This window comes from Artemia sp. Qi Xiang Cuo, chromosome 11 (assembly GCF_049724085.1).
Source record: "Artemia sp. Qi Xiang Cuo chromosome 11, ASM4972408v1, whole genome shotgun sequence".
Taxonomy (NCBI): Eukaryota; Metazoa; Arthropoda; class Branchiopoda; order Anostraca; family Artemiidae; genus Artemia; species Artemia sp. Qi Xiang Cuo.
The window spans coordinates 28527679-28550937 of NC_142804.1; the positions used below are offsets into that span (position 1 = coordinate 28527679).

The 23259-nt window shown below is 35.9% G+C and overlaps 2 protein-coding genes across 5 annotated transcripts in view; one reads left to right on the forward strand and one right to left on the reverse strand.

Moving 5' to 3' along the window:
- Positions 1–23259, forward strand: part of Atac2 (Ada2a-containing complex component 2) — a 224564-nt gene that overhangs the window by 62325 nt on the left and 138980 nt on the right. The gene's annotated exons all lie outside the window — the stretch shown is intronic.
- LOC148946846 (uncharacterized) lies at positions 1844–10192 on the reverse strand. Of its 2 annotated transcripts, none has more exons than XM_089097341.1 (2): positions 9986–10192; positions 1844–2161 (listed from the first exon to the last, which is right to left on the reverse strand). In XM_089097341.1, exons 1-2 carry the CDS (start codon positions 10061–10063, stop codon positions 1877–1879), a joined length of 363 nt encoding a protein of 120 aa, XP_088953467.1. In that variant the 5' UTR covers positions 10064–10192; the 3' UTR covers positions 1844–1876. The 2 variants fall into 2 exon arrangements, with proteins under 2 accessions (XP_088953467.1, XP_088953468.1); XM_089097342.1 differs by lacking the exon at positions 9986–10192 and adding an exon at positions 7733–7781.

Here is a 23259-nt window from a genome sequence, read left to right on the forward strand (position 1 = left end):
TTTAAGCATCAACAGAAATGGATCATCAGTTTACTTTGGAATACTTTTACTTTTATAATTCTATAAAATTTCTTTATAGTACTTTTATAATACCATATGTTCCATTCATGGTACTAATTGGTACATTTTTCAGTTTTAACAATGATTTCGACTTGATTAGGGAAAATTGGCTCCAACTTTGTCCCCCCCCCAGGACTTTGATGAAATTGCGCCACTGTGCACAACTGCCTACGAGTCACTGCAAAAAATATAATGATCCAGAGGCAATTTACGCGACCAATTTGCCAATGTTGTCCCCTTGAGATATTTTAATTATATTAGCAACTTCGCACAAAAAAGTATAAAACTGTTGCATTTGTTTATAAGTTTCTGTAAGAAAACTGAAAAATCTGGAAACTGATATTCGGTAAGAGAGTATTTTAGTGATGTTTTTTATAATGAGCAGACTCGAGCCCCAATTGTCAAGCTAATACTTGGCAATAGCGACATTAAAAGTGGCATAAGCGACATTATAACTAGTTTCCTAACGCAACTGGCCATACCAAATGGCAGATAATCTTTTTTCTGATTCCACTATGCCACCTTGCTAGAAATTATGTCAGATTTAATGCATATTAGTTACTCAAAAATTGTTCAATTCAATCCAATTGGAATAGATCGTAAAAGATTTTTACGATCCTTCACATCTATACCTTTTGGGTTTTATCTTCTGTTAAAAAAAAGATATTTCTTCTATGTGTATTCAATATTTCTGGCACTGCAAATTCCTTACTTTCTCCTTATACTAGGAATAGGGATATAACATGCCAAAATAGGAATATAAAGTTCATTTTTGCAATTAATAATGTCTTTAGTGGAGTTGCAGTGCTAAGCCGAAATTTTTTGAATTTCCTCAACAATAAACTACCTCCGCTCTAGTATATATTTTTTTTGTATTCAGTGTTTTATTTACCCTTTTTCATAGTTTTACTCCACTATTTACTATTTCTTACTAGTGGGTTATAAAAATGAACAAAAAAAATATTTTTATTAAATAATTAAAGACATATTTTCTGAAATCAAGGACCCAAAATTGGCCCGTCCAGAAAGCTGCATGTTAAGTACTAAAACAATTTGCAACAATAAACAACATATAGATTTCAACATGATAACTTAAAGCTAAATTAAAATTCAATTTAAATCAATGTTAGAACAAAATTAAGTTGAAAATTAGAAAACACTCATTGAGCTAAATATGAAAACAAAATCCAATTTACAAAAAAAAAAAATTAACTTATCTCTTTATGAAACATTTTCAGTGGAGTATTGCACAAGACAAAACTATTCTAGGTTGAATTACTGATTATAATTACCAGAAAGAAGATTTTCAAATTCATATTTTTCCACTTCAGACAGAAGTTAGCTAAAACCAAGAGCAAATTCACAAGTATAATAAATATTTTCTTTTGTTTTTGCTGAATTAATACTAAAAATATTTTAAAATTATAGCATATTTTTTTCAAATTTGGTCTTACGGAACATATGTCACTAAGCAATTAATTTTGGCTGGACCAAAAACGTAATTCTGAAGTAAAAGCTTCTTAGACTTTCAAGCAGTTTCTACTTACATTTGCACAAATTGGTCGAGGAAGCAAAAACCTAAATTTGACTTACAAAATAACCTTAAAAAAGAACGTCTGATTTTCTTTACTAAGCCGTTCAGTAGATTCTTTCTTGCTCTAAAAAACTAAAAACTAAAAAAGGATCAAAGTACAAAACGTTAAAGAGGTAATTTTATTCCTTAGAATGGCCTCTGAAGGCCTTAGCCATTTCAACAAAAGACTTATTGCTCCCATTATTAAAGTTCACAAAATCATAGAAGTTAAAGCCCACTTTCTTATTTTTTTTGTGCACTTTCCAATTCTCTTTTTTCTTTTGAATTTAATTTATGTTGTGATTTCGTCTTAAAGCGGCCATTGCTAGGGGTTACAACAAAATCCCCACTTCGACTTCTCTTAACAGTCCTGCTTTTTAGTTGAAGCCGTTTCCGTTTTCCCGGTGTTCCTTCTCCGGCCAAATTGTCTGTAAGTGGTTCAGACCAGTTAACCAGGGCATCTACGTCAATATCTGAGTTATCATCTTCTTCTTGTGCGGATGCTTCTTCACTTCTAGTTTCGAGTGACTAAAAAGCAAATTAAAACATAAAATGAGCGCAGCTGTGGCAGAAACAACACAAACAAATAAAAAACAATGAAGGCCTTACCACAAACGTAGCTATGGAGGGGCGGGGGTAAACTTGGTTGAAACACATACGATTTTGGAAAAAAAATTCTTTTGTACTATGTTTAAAAATTGATCGGTCAGTATATAATCCTTCATCATGGTGGGTTAAAACTTAATTATTTAAATGTATCTAATAAAACGACTGGAATAGAATAACAATATCCTGGAAAGATATGAAGGACGTAGTTTTCCGTGTTTTTATCGACCTTTTAGTGATAGAGAGCGAAAGAAAGAAAGAAAGAAAGAGAGAGAGAGAGGGGCGGGGGGATCAAAGGCATTCCCTGTGATAAATTACTCTATATCTGAAAGCAGAATTTGTGGCAATTACACTTTATAAGGTTTTTAATGATAGAGTTGTCGTAGAAACTTCAAAAGGGCTCATTTGATTGGAAAATTGAAAGGGCTAGTGCCCTTTTTAATAGTCGAAAATGACTGGAGAAAGACTAACGCCCCTTTCACGCCCACTATTTCCCCAGGCACATCCAATCAAAATTTTGAGATAGCCATTTTGTTTCACGTAGTTAAAAGTTCTGGAAACTAGGTCTTAGAGGAAGACAACCACCCTCACAGCTCTTAGGATAAGAGTTGTAATTTATGCCCTGGGGCCATATAAGGTGTTTATAGGAAGTGTTGTCGTAGAAACTCGAAAAAGGCTTATTCGATTGGAATTCGAAAGGCCTAGTGCCATTTTTAATAGTCGAAAGTAATTGGAAGGCTTGACATTTTTATAGTAAAGATCGATGTGGATATAATGTATTATTTTTTATTTTTTTTGTTGTTGTTATTTAGACCAGGGCACTTTGTATCAAAGGAGTTGTCGTAGGAACTTCAAAAAGGGCTCATTTGATTGAAAATAGAAAGGGCTGATGCCCTTTTTAATAGTCGAAAGTGATTGGAGTGAAACTAAAAGAAAATAATAACAAATTTTAGTTTGTAAAAGAGACTATAGATAATCATAGAATATATAAGCCAAAATCGTTTGAAAAGTCAAGATAATCATTATAATTTCAACTTGGGCAGTGGTGGATCCAGGGGGGACGAGGGGGCACGCCCCGCCCCCTAACGTAGTCTAAAACAGAGTAATTTACTTAATTAATTCAAGTTTGCGTTAATTAAACTTGCTCCAAACGCAAGTTTATCGGATCAACCTATTTTGCGCCCCCCTAACTTTTTTTTATCGGATCAATCTATTTTGTGCCCCCCCCCTTCCCTAAGAAAATCCTGGATCCGCCCCTGAACTTGGGCATGAAAAATTTCTGTCGATACCCTACCCATTCATAGGCGCACACACGTCTGATCATTTGGTGAATTTCCGTAGTCGGGAGGGAGAGGGAGGTAATTCTCCAACTCGTGCCAGATTTGGAATGCTAAAGCTATTTTTTTTAGAATTCAATGTTTGGAATGAGTTTGTCAAAATCCACACGACCAAAAATGGAGAGACGTTTTAGCATGGTAAATAAAAAAAAAATGACCACCAACATGGAATCTTGCAATCACGAATTATTGAAAATTGTCCAATTTGGTACTAATGTTTGTAACAAGCATAACTAGCGTAATTAATTTAATGCAAATCAGAATACAAGGTGTTCCACACTCCCTCGTACCGGCCGGCACTCGCCGGTGCCGATACAATTTCATAAAAATTTGCTATGTCACAGAACATTATGTATGACCGGCCGTAATACCCGGTTCAGCACCGGGCACTAATTGTACACCAAGATAGTGAGTTGGCAACCCCTCGTCAGGGTGCTGTTTCAAGATATTTTATTATTTAATTTTGTTTGCCTAATTCTAACTCAAGTTTATCGGTTTTTTAAACTTAAATTTCTTTTAGTCCATCAAATTTGTACTGGACTCTGAAAATAATCAGCAGATATCCTATAAAAAAAATTCTATAATATTCGATGAAACTACGGACGTGTCTGCTGATAGACAGCTGGTGATTTGCGTCACGTTTGCTGATGGCCGCCTAGAGAAAGAAGTTGATATACTCAATAAAGTCTCTTGCCCAGACAGTACTGCAGATGGGGCATTTGACAAACTAAGCAATTGTTTGCAAGTAGTAGAAAAGGAATGCGTTGACTTACGGAACTGGGAGGCTTTTTTGCAGACACAACTAACTCTATGACGAGCTGTTGCCATAGTTTATCAAAGCTCATCACAGCCAAGCATCCTTGGGCTGTAATAGTGAAGAGCTCGTTGCCATATTTGCCTTTTGTGTGCTCAATATGCCTGCAAAAAGCCGCCTAAAGGACTTTAAGGATTTTTGTAAAACTGTAATTTCCCATTTTAGGCACAGTGCCTAGTGGATACATGCATACAAGCAAATTTCAAATATTTACCCAAGTTCCTGAAAGAAAGTTTGCTGCTCTTGCTGCTACACGGTGGCTTTCTTTTCCACAAACTGCAAGAGACCTGTTTGAGTAATGTGACGTCTTGACACTTTACTGGATGAATTTAGCAGTCGAAGACCCGTCATATCGTAACGATCAGGTTTTATCGCCGTTAAGGAATCCCTATCAGCGGGTACTGATAGATTTTGTAAAATATGCTCTTTTAATATGTAACGAATTCAATACGCTTTTCCAAAGTGGGACGTCCATTTTTTAAGTTGGAAAAAGAAGCTGCTTCCTACCTTCGGAGTCCACACAACATTAAGGATGCAGACATGGTCAACGAAGACAATTACTTTAGGTTTGACCAGGTGTATCTTTAGGTTTGACCAGGTATTTGAACCCCCCCCCCGAAATGTTGTCTGACTTGTAAAAACATAACAAAAATCGATATAAACAATTTTTTTTATGTGTTTTTTTTTAGTTTTTTTTTGTGTAAAACCCCTCCCCGAAAATTTTTTGAGTAAAACCCCCTCCGAAAAAAATTCTGGGTACGGTTTTGTTTGGACTTTCTTCGTGGGACAAAGCAAAGATTGAAAGGTTGTGGCGAGAATTGGCTTTAGTTAACCTCACAGATGACATAGACTGTGAAAGTGTCATCTCAGTTTTGTTCTGGAAGTATGTCGCGAATGTACAAACGCCTACTGGACGTAAGAAGTTCAAAAATATCTTGAAAGTAGTCAAATTTCTCTTCTGTTTGCCATTTTCGAAAAAAAAACAGAGTATGCGAAAAGTAGCGAATAAGTCAAGAGCATGGCCAGAGAAATTTTCAAAAAAGCAGTAACAAAATTCAGAAAAGATTCTGGTTTCAAGTAAAATATATAAGTTTGTTGAGCATTTGAATCTGTCTTTCACTTTTTGATGAGAAGCTAAAACCCTGCAACCTTTTTTCACATCCTTTTGACCTCCGTCTTGGAACAAAGTAAGGATTTAAAGGGAGTGGCGAGAATTGGCTTTAGTTTGCTCTCCAGATGACTTGGACTCTGAAAGTGCTAACCCAGTTTTGTGCTGGAAAGATGCCACAAATGTACAATCTTCTACAGGTCATAAGACGTATTTCCAATTGGTTCTGGAAATATTTCGCAAGTGTACAAACACGTATTAGACGTAAGAAGTTCGGAAATGCTTTGAAAGTCGTAAATTTCTCTTGTGTTTGCCATTTTCAAATGTTGTGGGACAAGATTTCTTTAGTCTCTTAAGATTGATCAAGACCTAAATGCGCTATCGACTAGCCAGTGTCATCTTTTACACAACTCTTCAGATGAAGTGCGGACTAAAACGAAACATTTTAGTCCGCCACAGCCAAATGGTTGTTAACCCTTCGCTTAATAAGTGTTTGAAGCGGGTTAAATCTCTCGCAACAGCTTCAGAATATTAAAACAGATGACTATTTTCCTTTTTGATTTGAAATGTGAAGCAGTGTTTTTAAGTGACTTGCGCCTGTACAGCCGGAAGCATTTCAAGCATTGGTCCGATCATATTAATTTTTTGGCTTAGCAGCCAGTATTTTATCTGATATTATCCCTTTCTATTTTTGTGCGTGCTTTTCAATTAAAGTCATTCATCTGAGAAAAGCCTTTCGTGAGGCTCAAAAAGTTTAATTTCTTATCCAAATTCTTCAAACAATTTATCATAAGCTACTTATTCCCTACTTATATTTGGAACCGTTTCTACTTCCAATCTTCTTATTACTTATGATTGCCTATTTCTTTCTCGACCATGCCGAGTAAAAACACTGACACTAGGGGCAACACTAGGGGCAATTGAGCCTCGTTTTTAGGCACTGGGTTTGAACACGGGTTGCTATCGGGTTCTACATCAAATATTTTTAGGGTTGCGGGTTCGACAAGAATCCACTTCTAAGCGTTTTCAGCGGTCGGGTTCTCCCTGTGTTTGTACCCAGGTTTCTTGAATCTGGAACCCGCAGAAATACCCGGTTCCAAACCGAGTTCTGAGTTCATTGGCGATAAATTCAGAAATGGCTAACCATCATGAATTCACAGCCCATGAAGTTTGGTCATTGGGATCCCAAACAGTTGATTTTAGTATTTTGCAGTAGGCATAAAGACATGGCTAGTTGAAGAAAAAGCCAAGACCGATAGCCCAAGTAATTGAGAGGGAAATTCTATTTCTTAGCATCAAGTGTTTTCAGCTGCGAAGTTTCTACTCCGTGTTTTCCTCGAGAACCCCCTTTGGGAAAAGACTTGATGCACTAGACGAGAACGACCCGTGTTCGAACCCACTGAGCCTGAAAACAAGGCATTGGTAAATGTGATTACAACAGCTGTGAGAAGAAACAGAAGAAAACTCTAACCAATGTAGTGCGGCTGTGAATTAGAAGAAGAAGCGGCTGTTTTCCAGTCAACTGTCAGGACACCCCTGGAAACACCCAGGATTCCCAGGACACCCCTGACATAATCAGACAATACGAAAAAGGTTAAATGGATTCATCCGAAGCCTATAATTGAAGAAGAAGAAGAAGAAACACTTTGAGAACTTGGAAGTTTACCAACTCTCCAAAAATCTCACATCACTACTTCTTGATGCTGCAAAACTTACCATACCCCAGTCCCAATGCCCTAAAACACTGAAAAATTACAAACCCCCTAAGCCATGGTGGACATCCTCTTGCCAAGAGGCTTGGCACAATAAAAGGAATGCCATCAGATCCTTCAAGAGAAATCCATCCACTGGAAAATATATTGCAAAGCTACAAGCAGAGGCAAAACTTAAGAGAACAATTAAACTTGCAAAAGAAGAGGCTTGCAAAAACTTTCTCTTATCTGTGTCCCACAAAACGCAAGAGTCAAAGATTCATAAATTCCTAGACAAGATGTGTGGCAAATTCTCCACACAGAACCCCTTCCATTACCAGCTAACTCTAAATGGTCAGCAGCTGGAAACCAACGAAGAAAAGGCTAAATTTTTAGCAGATTTTTATGAGAAGAAATTCAACAACACCCCTCATAATCCACCTCAGATCAGCTTAACACCCCATTTTGACTTGCCTGGGTCCCAGTATCTACTCCAAGATCTTACAATGATTGAGCTGAATAAAGCAATCAATTCAATCAAACCCAAAACATCTTGCAGCCACGACCAGATCCATCCATCTTTACTCCAACACCTTCCAATAGAGTTTAAAAAAGTACTGTTATCTCTCTTCAACAATGCCTGGAGCAACTCCTTCTTCCCATCTGCTTGGAAAACATCACTCATCATCCCCATATTAAAACAAAATAAACCCAAAGAGGACCCCAACTCCTTCAGACCCATTATGATTACCCCAGTTCTGGGAAAATTATATGAGAAGATAATCCACTCCCGATTGTATTGGTTTGCTGAGTCTAACCACCTCATCCCACATATTTAGGAAAGATCATTCTTCCATTGATGCATTTGTTTGCCTAACCAATGCCATATCTGAGTGTCTGAAAGACAACCAAATCCTAGTTGCAGCCTTCTTGGACTTCCAAAATGCATATGATAATATCCAACATCCGCTTCTACTGCAAAAATTATCAAAAATGGGTTTCCCAATACCTGTGGTGAATTTCTTTAAAAGTTAACTATCTGAATGCTCTTTTGTTCTCCAAGTAAATTCCTACATCACTTCCAAAAAGTCTGTCTCCAAAGGCCTTCCCCAAGGTGCTGTCCTCAGCTGTCTCCTGTTTTCACTATATTTATGGGATCTCAACCTACCCCAAACAAATATTCAGTTTGCAGATGATATAGTCCTATGGTCTACCTCAAATGATTTTGAACTAGCCCAATCCAAGTTACAAAAGTCGCTTTATGCCTTTGAATGTTTCTCCAACAATTCATGCCTACCCACCGCCCCATCAAAATCAGCTATAGTACAGTTTCATAACAGGAAAAATCCCCAATCTGCCCTACTAACCCTAAATGGTGTTGTCATCCAAGAGCAACAACACACCAAATATCTTGGCCTCACTCTAGATCAAAAACTAACTTTCAGGCTCCACATTGAAAATGTGAGAATAAAATGCCTCAGAAAAATGCGCATCTTACAAAGGCTACTCAATACGCCTTGGGGTTGCCATGAAAAAAACTCTAATAAATTTCTATAAGACGTATATCAGATCTCAGATTGATTATGGACTAATTGTATATGGCTCATGCTGAAATACGCTACTATGCTGTCTGGAGACTGTCCAGAATACTATGATCCGTGCTATACTTGGCCTCAGGAATCACACCAAAACCAACTTCCTCCTCAGTGAAAGTGGTCTCACATCTATTGCCATGCGTAGAGACATCCTACTTGCCCGCTACTTTACAAAAATTTAAGGTAACAGGTCCCATAGACTACATGACTGGCTAAGAAACCCTGGAGCTTTTAGGGGCCTTGCACGGGAATTTGCAACCACCCAAATGACCTACCCCAGACCTTCATCCTCCTTATTTCAAATATACCCCCAGATACCTTCCTGGGCTAACCACTACCCAGAAGTGAACCTTTTGTTTGCGCCAGCTATTAAAACAGACCTTTCCCTTGCCTATGTAAAATCATTATTTCATGAATTTGAGTCTCAGAGATATATCCACCACCTCCCAATTTTTGTGGATGGCTCAAAAACAGATTTCAGGACTGCTTGTGGAGTCCACTTCCCATCTTTAGGTACAGCAGCTGCTGAAAGGCTCCAAAATGATGTGAGTATCATGACAGCTGAAATAGCTGCCATCAACATTGCATTGGAAACCATTATAAAGATGCCAAACCCCCCAAGAAACACCCCGCTTATAATTTATTCAGACTCAAAATCAGCCCTTGCCTCAATATCACCAGAACATTCAGACTACCCAGACAATGATACCTCCACCACTCTTGTACTATTGAACCAACTACTTAAACAAGGTATTTCCACAAAATTCCAGTACATCCCAAGTCACATGGGTATAAAAGGGAACCACAAGGCAGATGAAATAGCTAAATCTGCCCTTCAGCTTGAAATAATTTCTGGAAGACCTATCCCAGTAAGAGATGTAAACCATTGGCGCCTAAAAATTTACCTAGCAAACCAATGTCCACCAAACCTTTCTCCATTTACATCCCGGAAAGACTCAAAGATGTACCACAGAATACGATCAAATGCTACTGGCCTTAACAGCCAGACTTATCACTATCAAAACACAACCATTCCAACAGTAATGAGCCCTATTTGCCGCCTATGTCAAACCTATGATGAGACCATCAACCATGTTCTTTTTGGTTGCCCTGTGGCAACTCTCAACCATAAAAAAGAATGGCTAACTTTATCTGCTATTTTCAAGCGCCTCAAGCTAACCCCTAATATTGACCAACTAACACAAAGGAGACACTCTTCAACTGATGATGCTGAATTGTTCAAAGCTGTCTTTAACTGCCTAAATATAGGTGGTTTCATCAATGATGTATAAAGTCTATTATTGAATAATAATAGTCTAATCTCTATATTTGATTTCCCAGGACACCCCTGACATAATCATACAATACGAAAAAGGTTAAATGGATTCATCCGAAGCCTATAATTGAAGAAGAAGAAGAAGAAGAAGTTTGCATAGTAGACACGTCTATACCACAGAGAAGTTGTCAATATTTTCACTTGAGTTGCATGCACTATTGAAAGCGTTTGAATTTATTGCAAGTGTTTTGCCAGTAGGTAAATATTTGATATGCAGTGACTCACTTTCAGTGCTGAATTATTTGATGTATGGCCATAGGCCAGCAAGAAAATCAGTGTTGCTCTTGGAAAATATACCGCTAAAACTGATGACAGCCACGTATGAGATTGTAGCAACATGGGTACCAGCACATGTTGGAATTAGGGAAATGAACAGGCGGATAAGCAGGCAAATTGGGATACTAGGTATGGGGAGAATTTAGCATGTCAGTATTCAGTGACTGATTTTTATGTTATTATGAGAAGTTGCTAAAGGAGAAGGAGAAATATGTATTAGGTCAAAGGTCTCAGAACCAGATCCTTGATTTGTATGATTATGGTGCACCACCTCCTGATATATGTCACCCAGTCAGACACCTGGCTATCAGTATATTCAGGCTCAGAACAGGCCATGCTAGAATTAAGAGTGTATTATTTAAAAGAAAGTCAGTAGACTCCCCATTATGTGAGGTCTGCAATGTAGAAGAGGACGTCAGACATATTTTAATGCATTGTAAAAAGTGTGAGAGATAGAGATTGCCACTTAAAAAGCGTGCCTAAACTATTTTGGTGCATTCACGCTCAGAAGTATCCTGGGCCATGCACTGGCACCATCATGGGCTAGGAAAAAATCCGTGGAAGCATTAAGCCGTTTTATTGAGGATACTATACTACGCTTATTGCTGTAATCTGTTATAACAATTGTATATATTAATATTATTGCACATTATTTTATTATTGTAAATGTAAATTAGTGATATGTAAGATATATGTATGAGTATGTGTATCTATTGCAAGCCAAGCTCATCAGTTTAAATTGCCATATCAGCCAGTTGTGTTTGAATTGTAAATATGGAGGCTCATTTGTGACACCATTGGACAGAGTTGAATACAGCCTGATATTGACTTATTGTTTTTTTTTTTGCCTTGAGATTCTTCAAATCCCCTCCCTAACCACAGTGACAAAAGCCAGATGGCTTTTTTTTTAAATTATTTGGCCCTCGGTCATGACAGAACAACCCCTGGACAGCCGAAGTTTTGACGTGGAATACCTTTCATACCTAAAGGCTCTGATGAAATCAGGGAGACGTGCACAATGGGCAGCTTGCCCAGGAGTGCTCCAAACAAACAACAACAACACGTCTATACCTATGTAAGTTTTTTCTGGCAAAAAAAATTTACCTTCATATATGTTTTGGTAAAATTCTACATAAGAGGCTTGTCACTATCATGAAGAATAGGCCTACTTGCATTAGCCTAGCAGAATGCTTTGGGTAAATTTTTACCAAATCATATTATTGACTTAGGAATTAAGTGAATATACCACTTGATGCCTTTTTTATGCTCTTTCCAAATATAATAATCATTTTTGTCAGAAATGAAATTTACCCCCACCCCTAAGCCTCATTTTCAGGCTCAGCGGGTTTGAACACAGGTTGTTCTTGTCTAGTGCATCAAGCATTTTCACAAAGTTGGTTCTCAAGGAAAACACAGGGTTGAAACTTCACAGGTGAAAATGCTTGATGCTGAGGAATAGAATTACCCTCTCAATTACTTGGACTATCTGTCTTAGTTTTTTCTACAATTAGCACCAGGATGAAGTTATCTCCTGGCTCCCATCTCCGGGTTTATCTCCCTGACCTAAAATTGCTTACCCTATAGCTCTGAAAATAAAAATTATCCTTAAAAAAAACTGCTGAAACTGACGTATCTTAATTGATACCAAACTTTTGTATTTTTTTTGCTGTTATTGATGTTTTATTTAAAAGTACAAATATAAGTATGAACTTAAAATTAATGAATAAAATATTTTTTTTGACAGAATTTTTCTTGGTTACTGGGAATTCCGTAAAATTCTACTTTAGTTACTTTTGACTATCTTGGAAAGCGGTTAGGTTAAGAAAATGAAACTTTCAGGGATGGGTCTACAGGCTAAAGTATGTCCTGGGAAGATATTTTGAAGTACCCACCTCCACTCCTTCTCCCTCTAGAGGGTCTTGACCTTTGATGAACTTTAAAAATCTGTGTGTTATAAAAGTGAAACCTTGCAAAATAGATCTTCTTCTTAAATGAAGTACAACAAAATTGTTTTCAGCTTCACAACTTTGCTCAATCCCAATTTATAAGGTTTTAAAGATATGAAAATATATTTCCTAAATTTTGGAAATAAACTATTTATATGTCTTAAAATTCAGCTCAAATAACTGAAATTGCATTTTCAGAGCTAAAGCCAGAGAAAAAGAAACTGATAAGTGAAAATTAAGGTAAAATGTTGTTTTGTCAAAATTTCAATGGGTATAGACCTGTCATGTAGGCAAATTTCATGACCCTCTAGAGGGAGAAGGAGTGGAGGTAGGTACTTCAAAATACCTTCCCGGGACATACTTTAGCCTGTAGACCCACCCCTGAAAGTCTCATTGTCCTAACCTAACCCCTTCCCAAGATAGCCAAAAGTAGCTAAAGTAGAATTTTACCTGGAATTCCTTTGTTAGGAGCTTTCAAATGAGGTGTTACATGACTATATTAAAAAAAAATGTTATTTTAACTGTTAGGCCTATTGAGGTGGAGGAAAACAATTTTTGTTGATTAATTTTTTATTCAAAAGCTATAGATCAGAACATAATTTGAAAGATATTTTTATTATGAACTTGTTGCAAAGTTGTTTTTCTAAATCAAACCGAAAATAGCCCCATAAATCCTCTTTTGCTTCCCATCTCCCCTTGCCTCCCATACCCTCCTTGTCAAAACAAGTAAAATGAAAATTCTTAAGAGATTTGTTATAGTAAGATATATCTTAAATGGAGAAGTTTTCATTGCCTAGGAATTTCCTAGCTCCATAAACCCCCCTACCCCTGAATATAAGTACCTCCCAAAGAAAAACATGACACATTTAAATTTGGTTCAAAAACTATTGGATAAAACTTGGATATTTAAAATCTTTATGTCAGGAGCTTTCAAATGAGGTGTTGCATGACTATATTCAATTATATTTTATCTTCACTATTACTGAGGTAGTCTAGAGGTATACCAAATGAGGTCTTTCCTTTTTTGTCACAGATTATGAAACAGTACATCTTTTGAAAGCTATCATTCTTCTGAACAAGTTCCTCGCGTTGTTTTCTACATTAAACCTAAAAGGGCCACACATATACTCTTTTGCCTCCCATCTCCCTTTTCCTCTCAAACCCTCCATGTCAAAACAAGAAAACTGAAAGTTTGTAAAAAGATTTGTTATAGTAACATACATGTTAAATGGAGAAGTTTTCCTTGCCTAGGAATGTCCTAGCTCCATAAACCACCCTACCCCTGAATATAAGTACCTCCCAAAGAAAAACATGTCAAATTTAAATTTGATTCGAAAACTGTTGCATAGGACTTAGCTATTTAAAATCTTTATGTCAGGAGCTGTCAAATGAGGTTTCGCATGACTATATTCAATTATATTTTATTTTTATCGTTATGGAGGTAGTCTAGAGGTAGACCAAATGAGGTTTTTTGCTTTTTGTCAAAGCTTATCAAACAGCACATCATTTGAAAGCTACCCTTCTTCTGAACATGTTTCTAGTGTCGTTTTCTGAAACAAATCTAAAAGGGCCACACAAATACTCTTTTGCCTCCCATCTCCCCTTTCCTCTCAAACCCTCCATGTCAAAACAAGAAAAATTAAAATTCGTAAAGAGATTCACTATAGTAAGATATATCTTAAATAGAGAAGTTTTCATTGCCCAGAAATGCCCTAGCTCCCTACACCCCCCCCCCCTAAAGATAAGGACCTCCCAAAGAAAAACATGGCCAATTTAAATTTTGTTCAAAAACTATTGGATAAACATGGATATTTAAAATATTTATATAAGGAGTTTTCAAATGAGGTGTTGCATGACTATATTCAATTATATTTTATCTTTGCTGTTACAGAGGTCGGCCAAATGAGGTCTTTAAGTTTTTGTCAAAGCTCATGAAACAGCACATCATTTGAAAGCTATCCTTCTTCTGAACTTGTTCCTAGCGTTGTTTTCTACATTAAACCAAAAAGAGCCACACAAATCCTCCATGTTTCTAGTGTTTTTTTCTGAAAAAAAATCTAAAAGGGCCGCACAAATCCTCTTTTGCCTCCCATCTCCCCTTTCCTCTCAAACCCTCAATGTCAAAACAAGAAAAATGAAAATTCGTAAAGAGATTCGTTATAGTAAGATAAATCTTAAATAGAGAAGTTTTCATTGCCCAGGAATGCCCTAGCTCCGTAAACCCCCCACTCTAAATATAAGTACCTCCCAAAGAAAAATAAGCCAAATTTAAATTTGGTTCAAAAACTATTGGATAATACTTGGATATTTAAAATCTTTATATCAGGAGCTTTCAAATGAGGTGTCGCATGACTATATTCAATTATATTTTATCTTCACTGTTACAGAGGTAGTCTAGAGGTAGGCCAAATGAGGTCTTTCATTTTTTGTCAAAACTTATGAAACAGCAAATAATTTGAAAACTATTCTTCTTCTGAACATGTTCCGAGCGTTGTTTTCTACATTAAAACTAAAAGGGCCACACAAATATTCTTTTGTCTCCCATCTCCCCTGTCCTCTTAAACCCTCCATGTCAAAACAAGAAAAATGAAAGTTCGTAAAAGTCTATGTTATAGTAACATACATCTTAAATGGAGAAGTTTTTCTTGCCTAGGAATGTCATAGCTGCATAAACCATCCTACCCCTGAATATAAGTACCTTCCAAAGAAAAGCATGGCAAATTCAAATTTGGTTCAAAAACTATTGCATAAGACATAGATATTTAAAATCTTTATGTCAGGAACTTTCAAATGAGGTGTTGCATGACTATTCAATTATATTTTATTTTTTATCGTTATGGAGGTAGTCTAAAGGTAGACCAAATGAGGTTTTTTGCTTTTTGTCAAAGCTTATCAAACAGCACAACATTTGAACGCTACCCTTCTTCTGAACATGTTTCTAGAGTTGTTTTCTGAAACAAACCTAAAAGGGCCACACCAATCCTCTTTTGCCTCCCATCTCCCCTTTCCTCTCAAACCCTCCATGTCAAAACAAGAAAAATGGAATTTCGTAAAGAGATTCGTTATAGTAAGATATATCTTAAATAGAGAAGTTTTCATTGCCCAGCAATGCCCTATCTCCATAAACCCCCCACCCCTGAATATAAGAACCTTCCAAAGAAAACCATGGCAAATTCAAATTTGTTCAAAAACAATTTTATGAGACTTTAATATTTAAAAACTTTGTTCCAGGAGCTTTCATGACTATGTTCAATTATATTTTATTTTCACTGTTATGGAGGTAGTCTAGAGGTAGACCAAATGAGGTCTTTTATTTTTTGTCAAAGCTTATCAAACAGCACATCATTTGAAAGCTATCCTTCTTCTGGACATGTTTCTAGCGTTGTTTTCTACATTAAACCTAAAAGGTCCACACAAATCCTTTTTTGCCTCCCATCTCCCCTTTCCTCTCAAACCCTCCAAGTCAAAACAAAGAAAATGGAAACTCGTAAAGAGATTCACTATAGTAAGATATATCTTAAATAGAGAAGTTTTCATTGCCCAGGAATGCCCTAGCTCCATAAACCCCCCTATCCCTGAATATAAGTACCACCCAAAGAAAAACGTGGCAAATTCAAATTTGGCTAAAAAATTATTGCATAAGACTTATATATTTAACATCTTTATGTCAGGAGGCTTTCAAATGAGGTGTCGCATGACTATATTCAATAATATTTTATTTTTTATCGTTATGGAGGTAGTCTAGAGGTAGACCAAATGAGGTTTTTTGCTTTTTGTCAAACCTTATCAAACAGAACATCATTTGAAAGCTATCGTACTTCTGAATATGTTTCTAGTGTTGTTTTCTACATCAATCCTAAAAGGGCCAAATAAATTCTCTTTTGCCTCTAATCTCCCCTTTCCTCTCAAACCCTCCATGTCAAAACAAGAAAAATGAAAATTAGTAAAAAGATTTTTTATAGCAACATATATCTTAAATGGAGAAGTTTTCCTTGCCTAGGAATGTCCCACCTCCATAGCCCCCCTACCCCTGAGTATAAGCACCTCCCAAAGAAAAAACATGTCAAATTCAAATTTGGTTAAAAAACTATTGAATAAGACTTAGATATTTAAAATCTTTATTTCAGGAGATTTCAAATGATGTGTCGCATGACTATATTCAATTATATTTTATTTTTACTGTTATGGAGGTAGTCTAGAGGCAGGCCAAATGAGGTTTTTCGCTTTTTGTCAAAGCTTATCAAACAGCACATCATTTGAAAGCTATCCTTCTCCTGAATACGTTTCTAGCGTTGTTTTCTACATTCAACCTAAAAGGGCCACACAAATCCTCTTTTGCCTTTCATCTCCCCTTTCCCCTCAAACCCTCCTTGTCAAAACATGAAAAATGAAAATTCGTTAAAAGATTCGTTATGGTAAGATATATCTTAAATGGAGAAGTTTTCCTTGCTCAGGAATGTCCTAGCTGTATAAACCCTCCTACCTCTGAATGTAATTACCTCCAAAAAAAACATGGCAAATTCAAATTTGGCTCAAAAACTAGTGCATAAGACTTGGATATTTAAAATCTTTATTGCAGGAGCTTTCAAATGAGGTGTTGCATGACTGTATTCAATTATATTTTATTTTTACTGTTATGGAGGTAGTCTAGGGGTAGGCCAAATGAGGTCTTTCATTTTTTGTCAAAGCTTATCAAACAGTACATCATTTGGAAGGTATCCTTCTTCTGGACATGTTTCTAGCGTTGTTTTCTACATTAAACCTAAAAGGACCACATAAATCCTCTTTTGCCTCCTATCTCCCCTTCCGTAACATATATCTTAAATGGAGATGTTTTCCTTGCCTAGGAATGTCCTAGCTCCATAACCCCCCTACCCCTGAATATAAGTACCTCCCAAAGAAAAACATGGCAAATTCAAATTTGGCTAAAAAACTATTGCATAAGACTTAGATATTTATAATCTTTATGTCAGGAGCTGTCAAATAAGGTTTCGCATGACTATTTTCAGTTATTTTTTATTTTTACTGTTATGGAGGTAGTCTAGAGTTAGGCCAAATGAGCTTTTTTGCTTTTTGTCAAAGCTTATTAAACAGCACATCATGTGAAAGCTATCCTTCATCTGAACATGTTTCTAGTGTTTTTTACTGAATCAAACATAAAAGGGTCACACAAATCCTCTTTTGCCTCCCATCTCCCCTTTCCTCTCAAACCCTCCATGTCATAACAAGAAAAATTAAAATTCGTAAAAAGATTCATTATAGTAACATATATCTTAAATAGAGAAGTTTTAATTGCCCAGGAATGCCCTAGCTCCAAAAACCCCCCCCCCCTAAAAATAAGTACCTCCCAAAGAAAAACAAGGCAAAATCAAAATTGGTGAAAAACTATTGGATAATACTGGATATAAAACCTTTATGTCAGGAGCTTTCAAATGAGGTATCGCACGACCATATTCAATTATATTTTATTTTTACTGTTATGGAGGTAGTCTAGAGGTAGGCCAAATGAGGTCTTTCATTTTTTTTCAAAGTTTATCAAACAGCACATCATTTGGAAGCTATCCTTCTTCTGGACATGTTTCTAGCGTTGTTTTCTACATTAAACCTAGATGGACCACACAAATCCTCTTTTGCCTCCCATCTCCCCTTCCACTCAAACCCTCCATGCCAAAAAAATAAAAATGAAAGTTCGTAAAAAGATTTTTTTTTAGTAACTTGCATCTTAAATGGAGAAGTTTTCCTTGCCTAGGAATGTCCTAGCTCCATAAACCACCCTACCCCTGAATATAAGTACCTCCCAAAGAAAAACGTGGCAAATTCAAATTTGGCTAAAAAATTGTTGTATAAGACTTATATATTTAACATCTTTATGTCAGGAGCTTACAAAGGAGGTGTCGCATGACTATATTCAATTATATTTTATTTTTTATCGTTATGGAGGTAGTCTAGAGGTAGACCAAATGAGGTTTTTCTCTTTTTGTCAAAGCTTATCAAACAGCACATCATTTGAAAGCTATCCTTCTTCTGAACATGGTTCTAGTGTTGTTTTCTGAATCAAACCTAAATGGGCCACACAAATCTTCTTGTGCCTCCCATCTCCCCTGTCCTTTCAAACCCTCTATGTCAAAACAAGAAAAATGAAAATTCGTAAAGAGATTCGTTATAGTAAGATATATCTTAAATAGAGAAGTTTTCATTGACCAGGAATGCCCTAGCTCCATAAACCCTCTACCCCCTGAATATAAGTACCTCCCAAAGAAAAACATGGCAAATTCAAATTTGGTTCAAAAACTACTGGATAAGACTTGGATATTTAAAATCTTTAGGCCACGAGCTTTCAAATGAGATGTTGCATGACTATATTCAATTACATTTTATTTTTCTGTTATGGAGGTAGTCTAGAGGTAGGCCAAATGAGGTGTTTCATTTTTTGTCAAAGCTTATCAAACAGCACATCATTTGAAAGCTATCCTTTTTGTGAACATGTTCCTAGCGTTATTTTCTACATTAATCCTAAACGGGCCACACAAATCCACTTTTGCCTCACGTCTCCCCTTTCCTCTCAAACCCTCCATGTCAAAACTAGTAAAATGACATTTCGTAAAAAGATTTGTTATAGTAATATATATCTTAAATGGAGAAGTTTTCCTTGCCTAGGAATGTCCTAGCTCCATAAACCCCCCTACCCCTGAATATCCCAAGTCGTCCCAAAGTGAATATCCCAAGTCATCCCAAAGTCGTCCATTAGCAATTTGTTTAACATAGTTCAAAGGTCCAATAAATATGGTTTTGATGATGGTATGACCCTCCATAGTCCCTGGGAAAGGGCTGTACGTGGTATCGGGCGTATCGGTATCGCAATATCGGTCTCGGGCATATTGGTATCACATATATCGTATCGGTCATATCGGTATCCTGTATTTTATTTTCAGTCATTTTCTAGGCTCTCTTTTCACACCATGTCCTGGGAAGGAAATATATAAGGAGTTTTCAAATGAGGTGTCACGTGGCTATTTAAAAACTAAAAAATGCCATTCTTTTATTTAGCCCAGCTTAGATTTAGCCCAAACAAGTTTTTTTTTAGTGTCAAGTTGTCAAATAGCACATCATTAGAAAGCTCTCGTTCTAAATTTATTTATAACACTATTTTCTAAATCACACCTTAAAGGGCCACACAAAACCTATTTAGTCTCTCACATCCGCTTTCCTCTCAATCATTCCTTCACACCGAGATAAATGAAAATTCGTAAAGATTCTAAGTAAAGAATCTACCTAAGCTAAATATAGCTGCTAGATATTTAACTGAGGTGATGTATCTCAAGTCTAATTTCCTTTCATTTAGCGTAAGATTTAAATGATATTCAAGACGCAAGGTTAAAAAAAATATTCCTCTCTTCTGATTAATCCGGAAGGGAGGACAAGAAAAGAAAAAAAATGAAAATCTAAAATGTGGTAGTGTTGTCATTTCAGCTTATTTGATTCATATATAAAAGTATGATTATTCTATGCAATGTAAAATAAAGCGGAAGTTATATTGTAAAGTTTTTGGGACAAATTAGAGACGGCGTTTCAGGGTCACTTGTTAGCAGAGATTGTTATATATATTTTAACACTAAAGTGGGCCAGGGGGGGGGGGGGCTTTAAGGCCTACAGGGAGTATGGTTAAAGGGTTTTGTAGCCCGCCGGTCAAAAAGCCAAAATCAGGGACATCCGATTATATAGAGGTGGGGCCAAGTGTATACTTTTAAAAGGCAGTCCATCTTTCGCCTTCGTCTTAGTTGTTTGTTCTTCTGCTACCTTATTTTCTCTGTATGTGTATTCTCACGTCATTAAATAAAGACCATATACCGTCGTTTATTGAATATATTTGATAAGTTAAGTAAAACCTTAAATAATCCAAAATAAAATGTAAACAAAAAAGAAGTAGACAGAGGTTTACAATACTGTGAGTTTTTATTATTGGGGGGGGGGGGGAATGGATGATTTTATATTTATGGCTTTTTCGTAGAATTAGAATTAAAGAAAGTTTGTTATTTTATATTTTAAATTGGCCACCGTAAGCGGGGACTTCCTACAGCGGGAGGATGTCCTATGCGGGAGAGCATTTTTTTAACGTGGTATAGAAGTAGGACTTCAATAATGTGAAGACCATTCTTCGGCTGCTACCCTTATGTAAATTAAAGTGTAGTTTTCATTTAGTTTTTTTTGTAAATGCTTAAATATTTTTATTATTATTATTGGTGTCACTAAGAGGAGATGAGGTGGAATGAAATTAAAAATTAAAAAAGGTATTCAAAAGAAAGATGTTCCATTGAATTATACATCCACAAGCTTATTGACAAGTGTTATGGTGTAGTGAAGCAAAATAGATAATTTTTTGTGCTAGTGAAACTTGTGAACCAAATTCGCCTCCTGTATTTGATTATTCAAATCGTTGAGTCCGGTTTTATTTCACATCCAATCCTTAATAATTTAATTTTCTATTTAGAATTAAATTTTATTTTATCTAATATTCAGTATCGCCTGATTTGGAAGAGTCCAAAGTTAAATGTGACTCAAACTCGATATCTAATCTCTTTGCTTTAGGAACAATAAAAGCTGGAAATTGGTGGTCACGAGATATATCCCGCCTGTCATAAATTAGCCTCTTGAATGTGCGAAATTTGAAGCTAACAAAATCTTTGTTAGAATGACAGAATGACAAAAGTGATACTCAAACAAAGAGCATTATATATCAAGTTTATAGGTTAGAAAGTTGGAATCACGACTTGCATCTGTTTCCAAGTATCGATTTAAGGTATAAAAACAAATTAAAGAAGGGAATATAAGATTTTTATTCAAACACAAAAGTAAATACACAAGCTTGACAGTTGACACATAGGGTCCATGCCTGGTTGCATCTTTCAGCGTGGCAGATAATTCACAACGGTGACAAAAACACCTTAAACTAGCTCATCAGACAAGAAAAAAAAAAATAATACAAATTTCTCTCTTAAGGATCAGACTTCCCGAAAAAATGAGAAAATATCAAATTCAGAAAATCCAAAGAGATTTATCATATTTTGTTGTTTTTTATAAATCATAAAATAAACAGAAGAAGATTGTGAATGAAAAGTAAAGTGCTTCATTAAATGAAACCCAAACAGAAATAAAGCTAAATCATAATTCAACCGTAAGATGTTACCAACAAATAAATTGCTATCAATAAATAAATAAAAACGAACAGGAGTTCCACTAATCAATCAAGTTAAACTTAACAACGAACAGATATTACTATAAAACAAGTTGGGCTAGCCCCCTTGTGCTTTCTAACGATCAAACAGCTGTTTGCTCTACATTCAAAATAATTTTCATTTCAAGCAGTTTTTATTTTACCTACAAAGTATTTACAAAAAAGAAAGTAAATCTCTAAATAACCAACATTACTGAAATGAACTGATGAATATAATTCGAAAATTTAATATACTTGGATAATTTTGGAAAGCATCAGTAATGAAGAATAAATTACCTTATTTTAAAATGTATTTTGACTTAAAGAAAGGCCAAAAGACGGGTCAATGGATTGAAACTACTCCCATCCCAAAACAAATCATTCATAACGTCCAGATCATAACAAGGTAAACCTTCAGGTGAAAAAAGTGATGTTAAAGTTCAGGAAATAAAGAATAATAAGAGTACATTTCAGACATATCAAAGAAACTTCCAAGGTGTATATCATTCGTTTAAAGAGGACAAAACATTTCTCCTCTCGTATTCCTTGAGTGTTTTACAAAAGGCTCTTTCCAAGAGCGCTAAATCAATGCAATTATATTGTCATCTTTTCTCGGAGCAAGAAGCAAGAACAAAAACTAATAATGTAGCAACAGCACAACTGCAATTATTTTTCTCGAAGACAAAAAATCCCGATAGCATTGACTACATGCAAAGACTATTTTGGCTTCCTTTTTGCCTTGTCTTATTTACAGAATTCCAGATTAGTTTAGCTGCTTCAGAGATAGAACAAAATTGACCCTTCATTTTGATGCTGCTGGGGGTATTATATGCAAAATAGGTAATCCCAACAAAAGGGAATACCTAAATACGTTAGTTTCTCCCGGTGATAAGAAAGGAATGTCTCCGTATTCATATTTTGAAGCAGTCTCGGAACAACACGATACAGGCTCGATTTCAACTATTTTGCAAGACGTTAACTATGCTATTCGCCAAAAAACGCAAATAAGGATTCCATACATAGTAATTGATTTTTTGGGTACTAATATATGCGGTTCTTTGAATTTTTAACGATCATAGCTTGGACCAATATTTAGATTGGTCTTTCGATATGGTAACTTCTGGGAACACAGGAAAAGGAAAATAAAAATTGATTATCCGCGGAACTCATATGATAAAATCTATACAAACGTTCTGTGCTGCAGTACATTCAGAATCTTTGATTTCAGAGTTTGTGGTATTCAGTAGTGTGAGGGTGATGCAGCAGCATTCGCTGCAGTCCTTAATTAGATGATGAAAATATTCAGAAACTCTGTTCACAGAGACATACATAACAGAGAGTGAGGATTGCCGTCTCTGAATTAAAAAAAGATAATAAATACAAACCCTTCGGTAGAAACTATAGTGAAAGAGGAGCCAAAAGGTGAATATTCAGATCCTGAAAAATTTTTAAGCACCATGGAGTGACAGAATAAAAACCTCTTTTCCTGGTGTTTTGCTTCAAAAAAGTGGACAGACCACACAGAAAATTTTCAGTCAAATGAACCCAAACTATCAAACAAATATTGCAATTTGAAAATATTGCTCAGGTTGGAGTAGCTGATTGACATTCCGTGCTCATTAACAACCGCCCTTCTTCTTCCAGATGACAAAAATAAATTAACTAATTCTTCCCTAGAAGTTTTTTTCAAAATAATGGAGAGATAT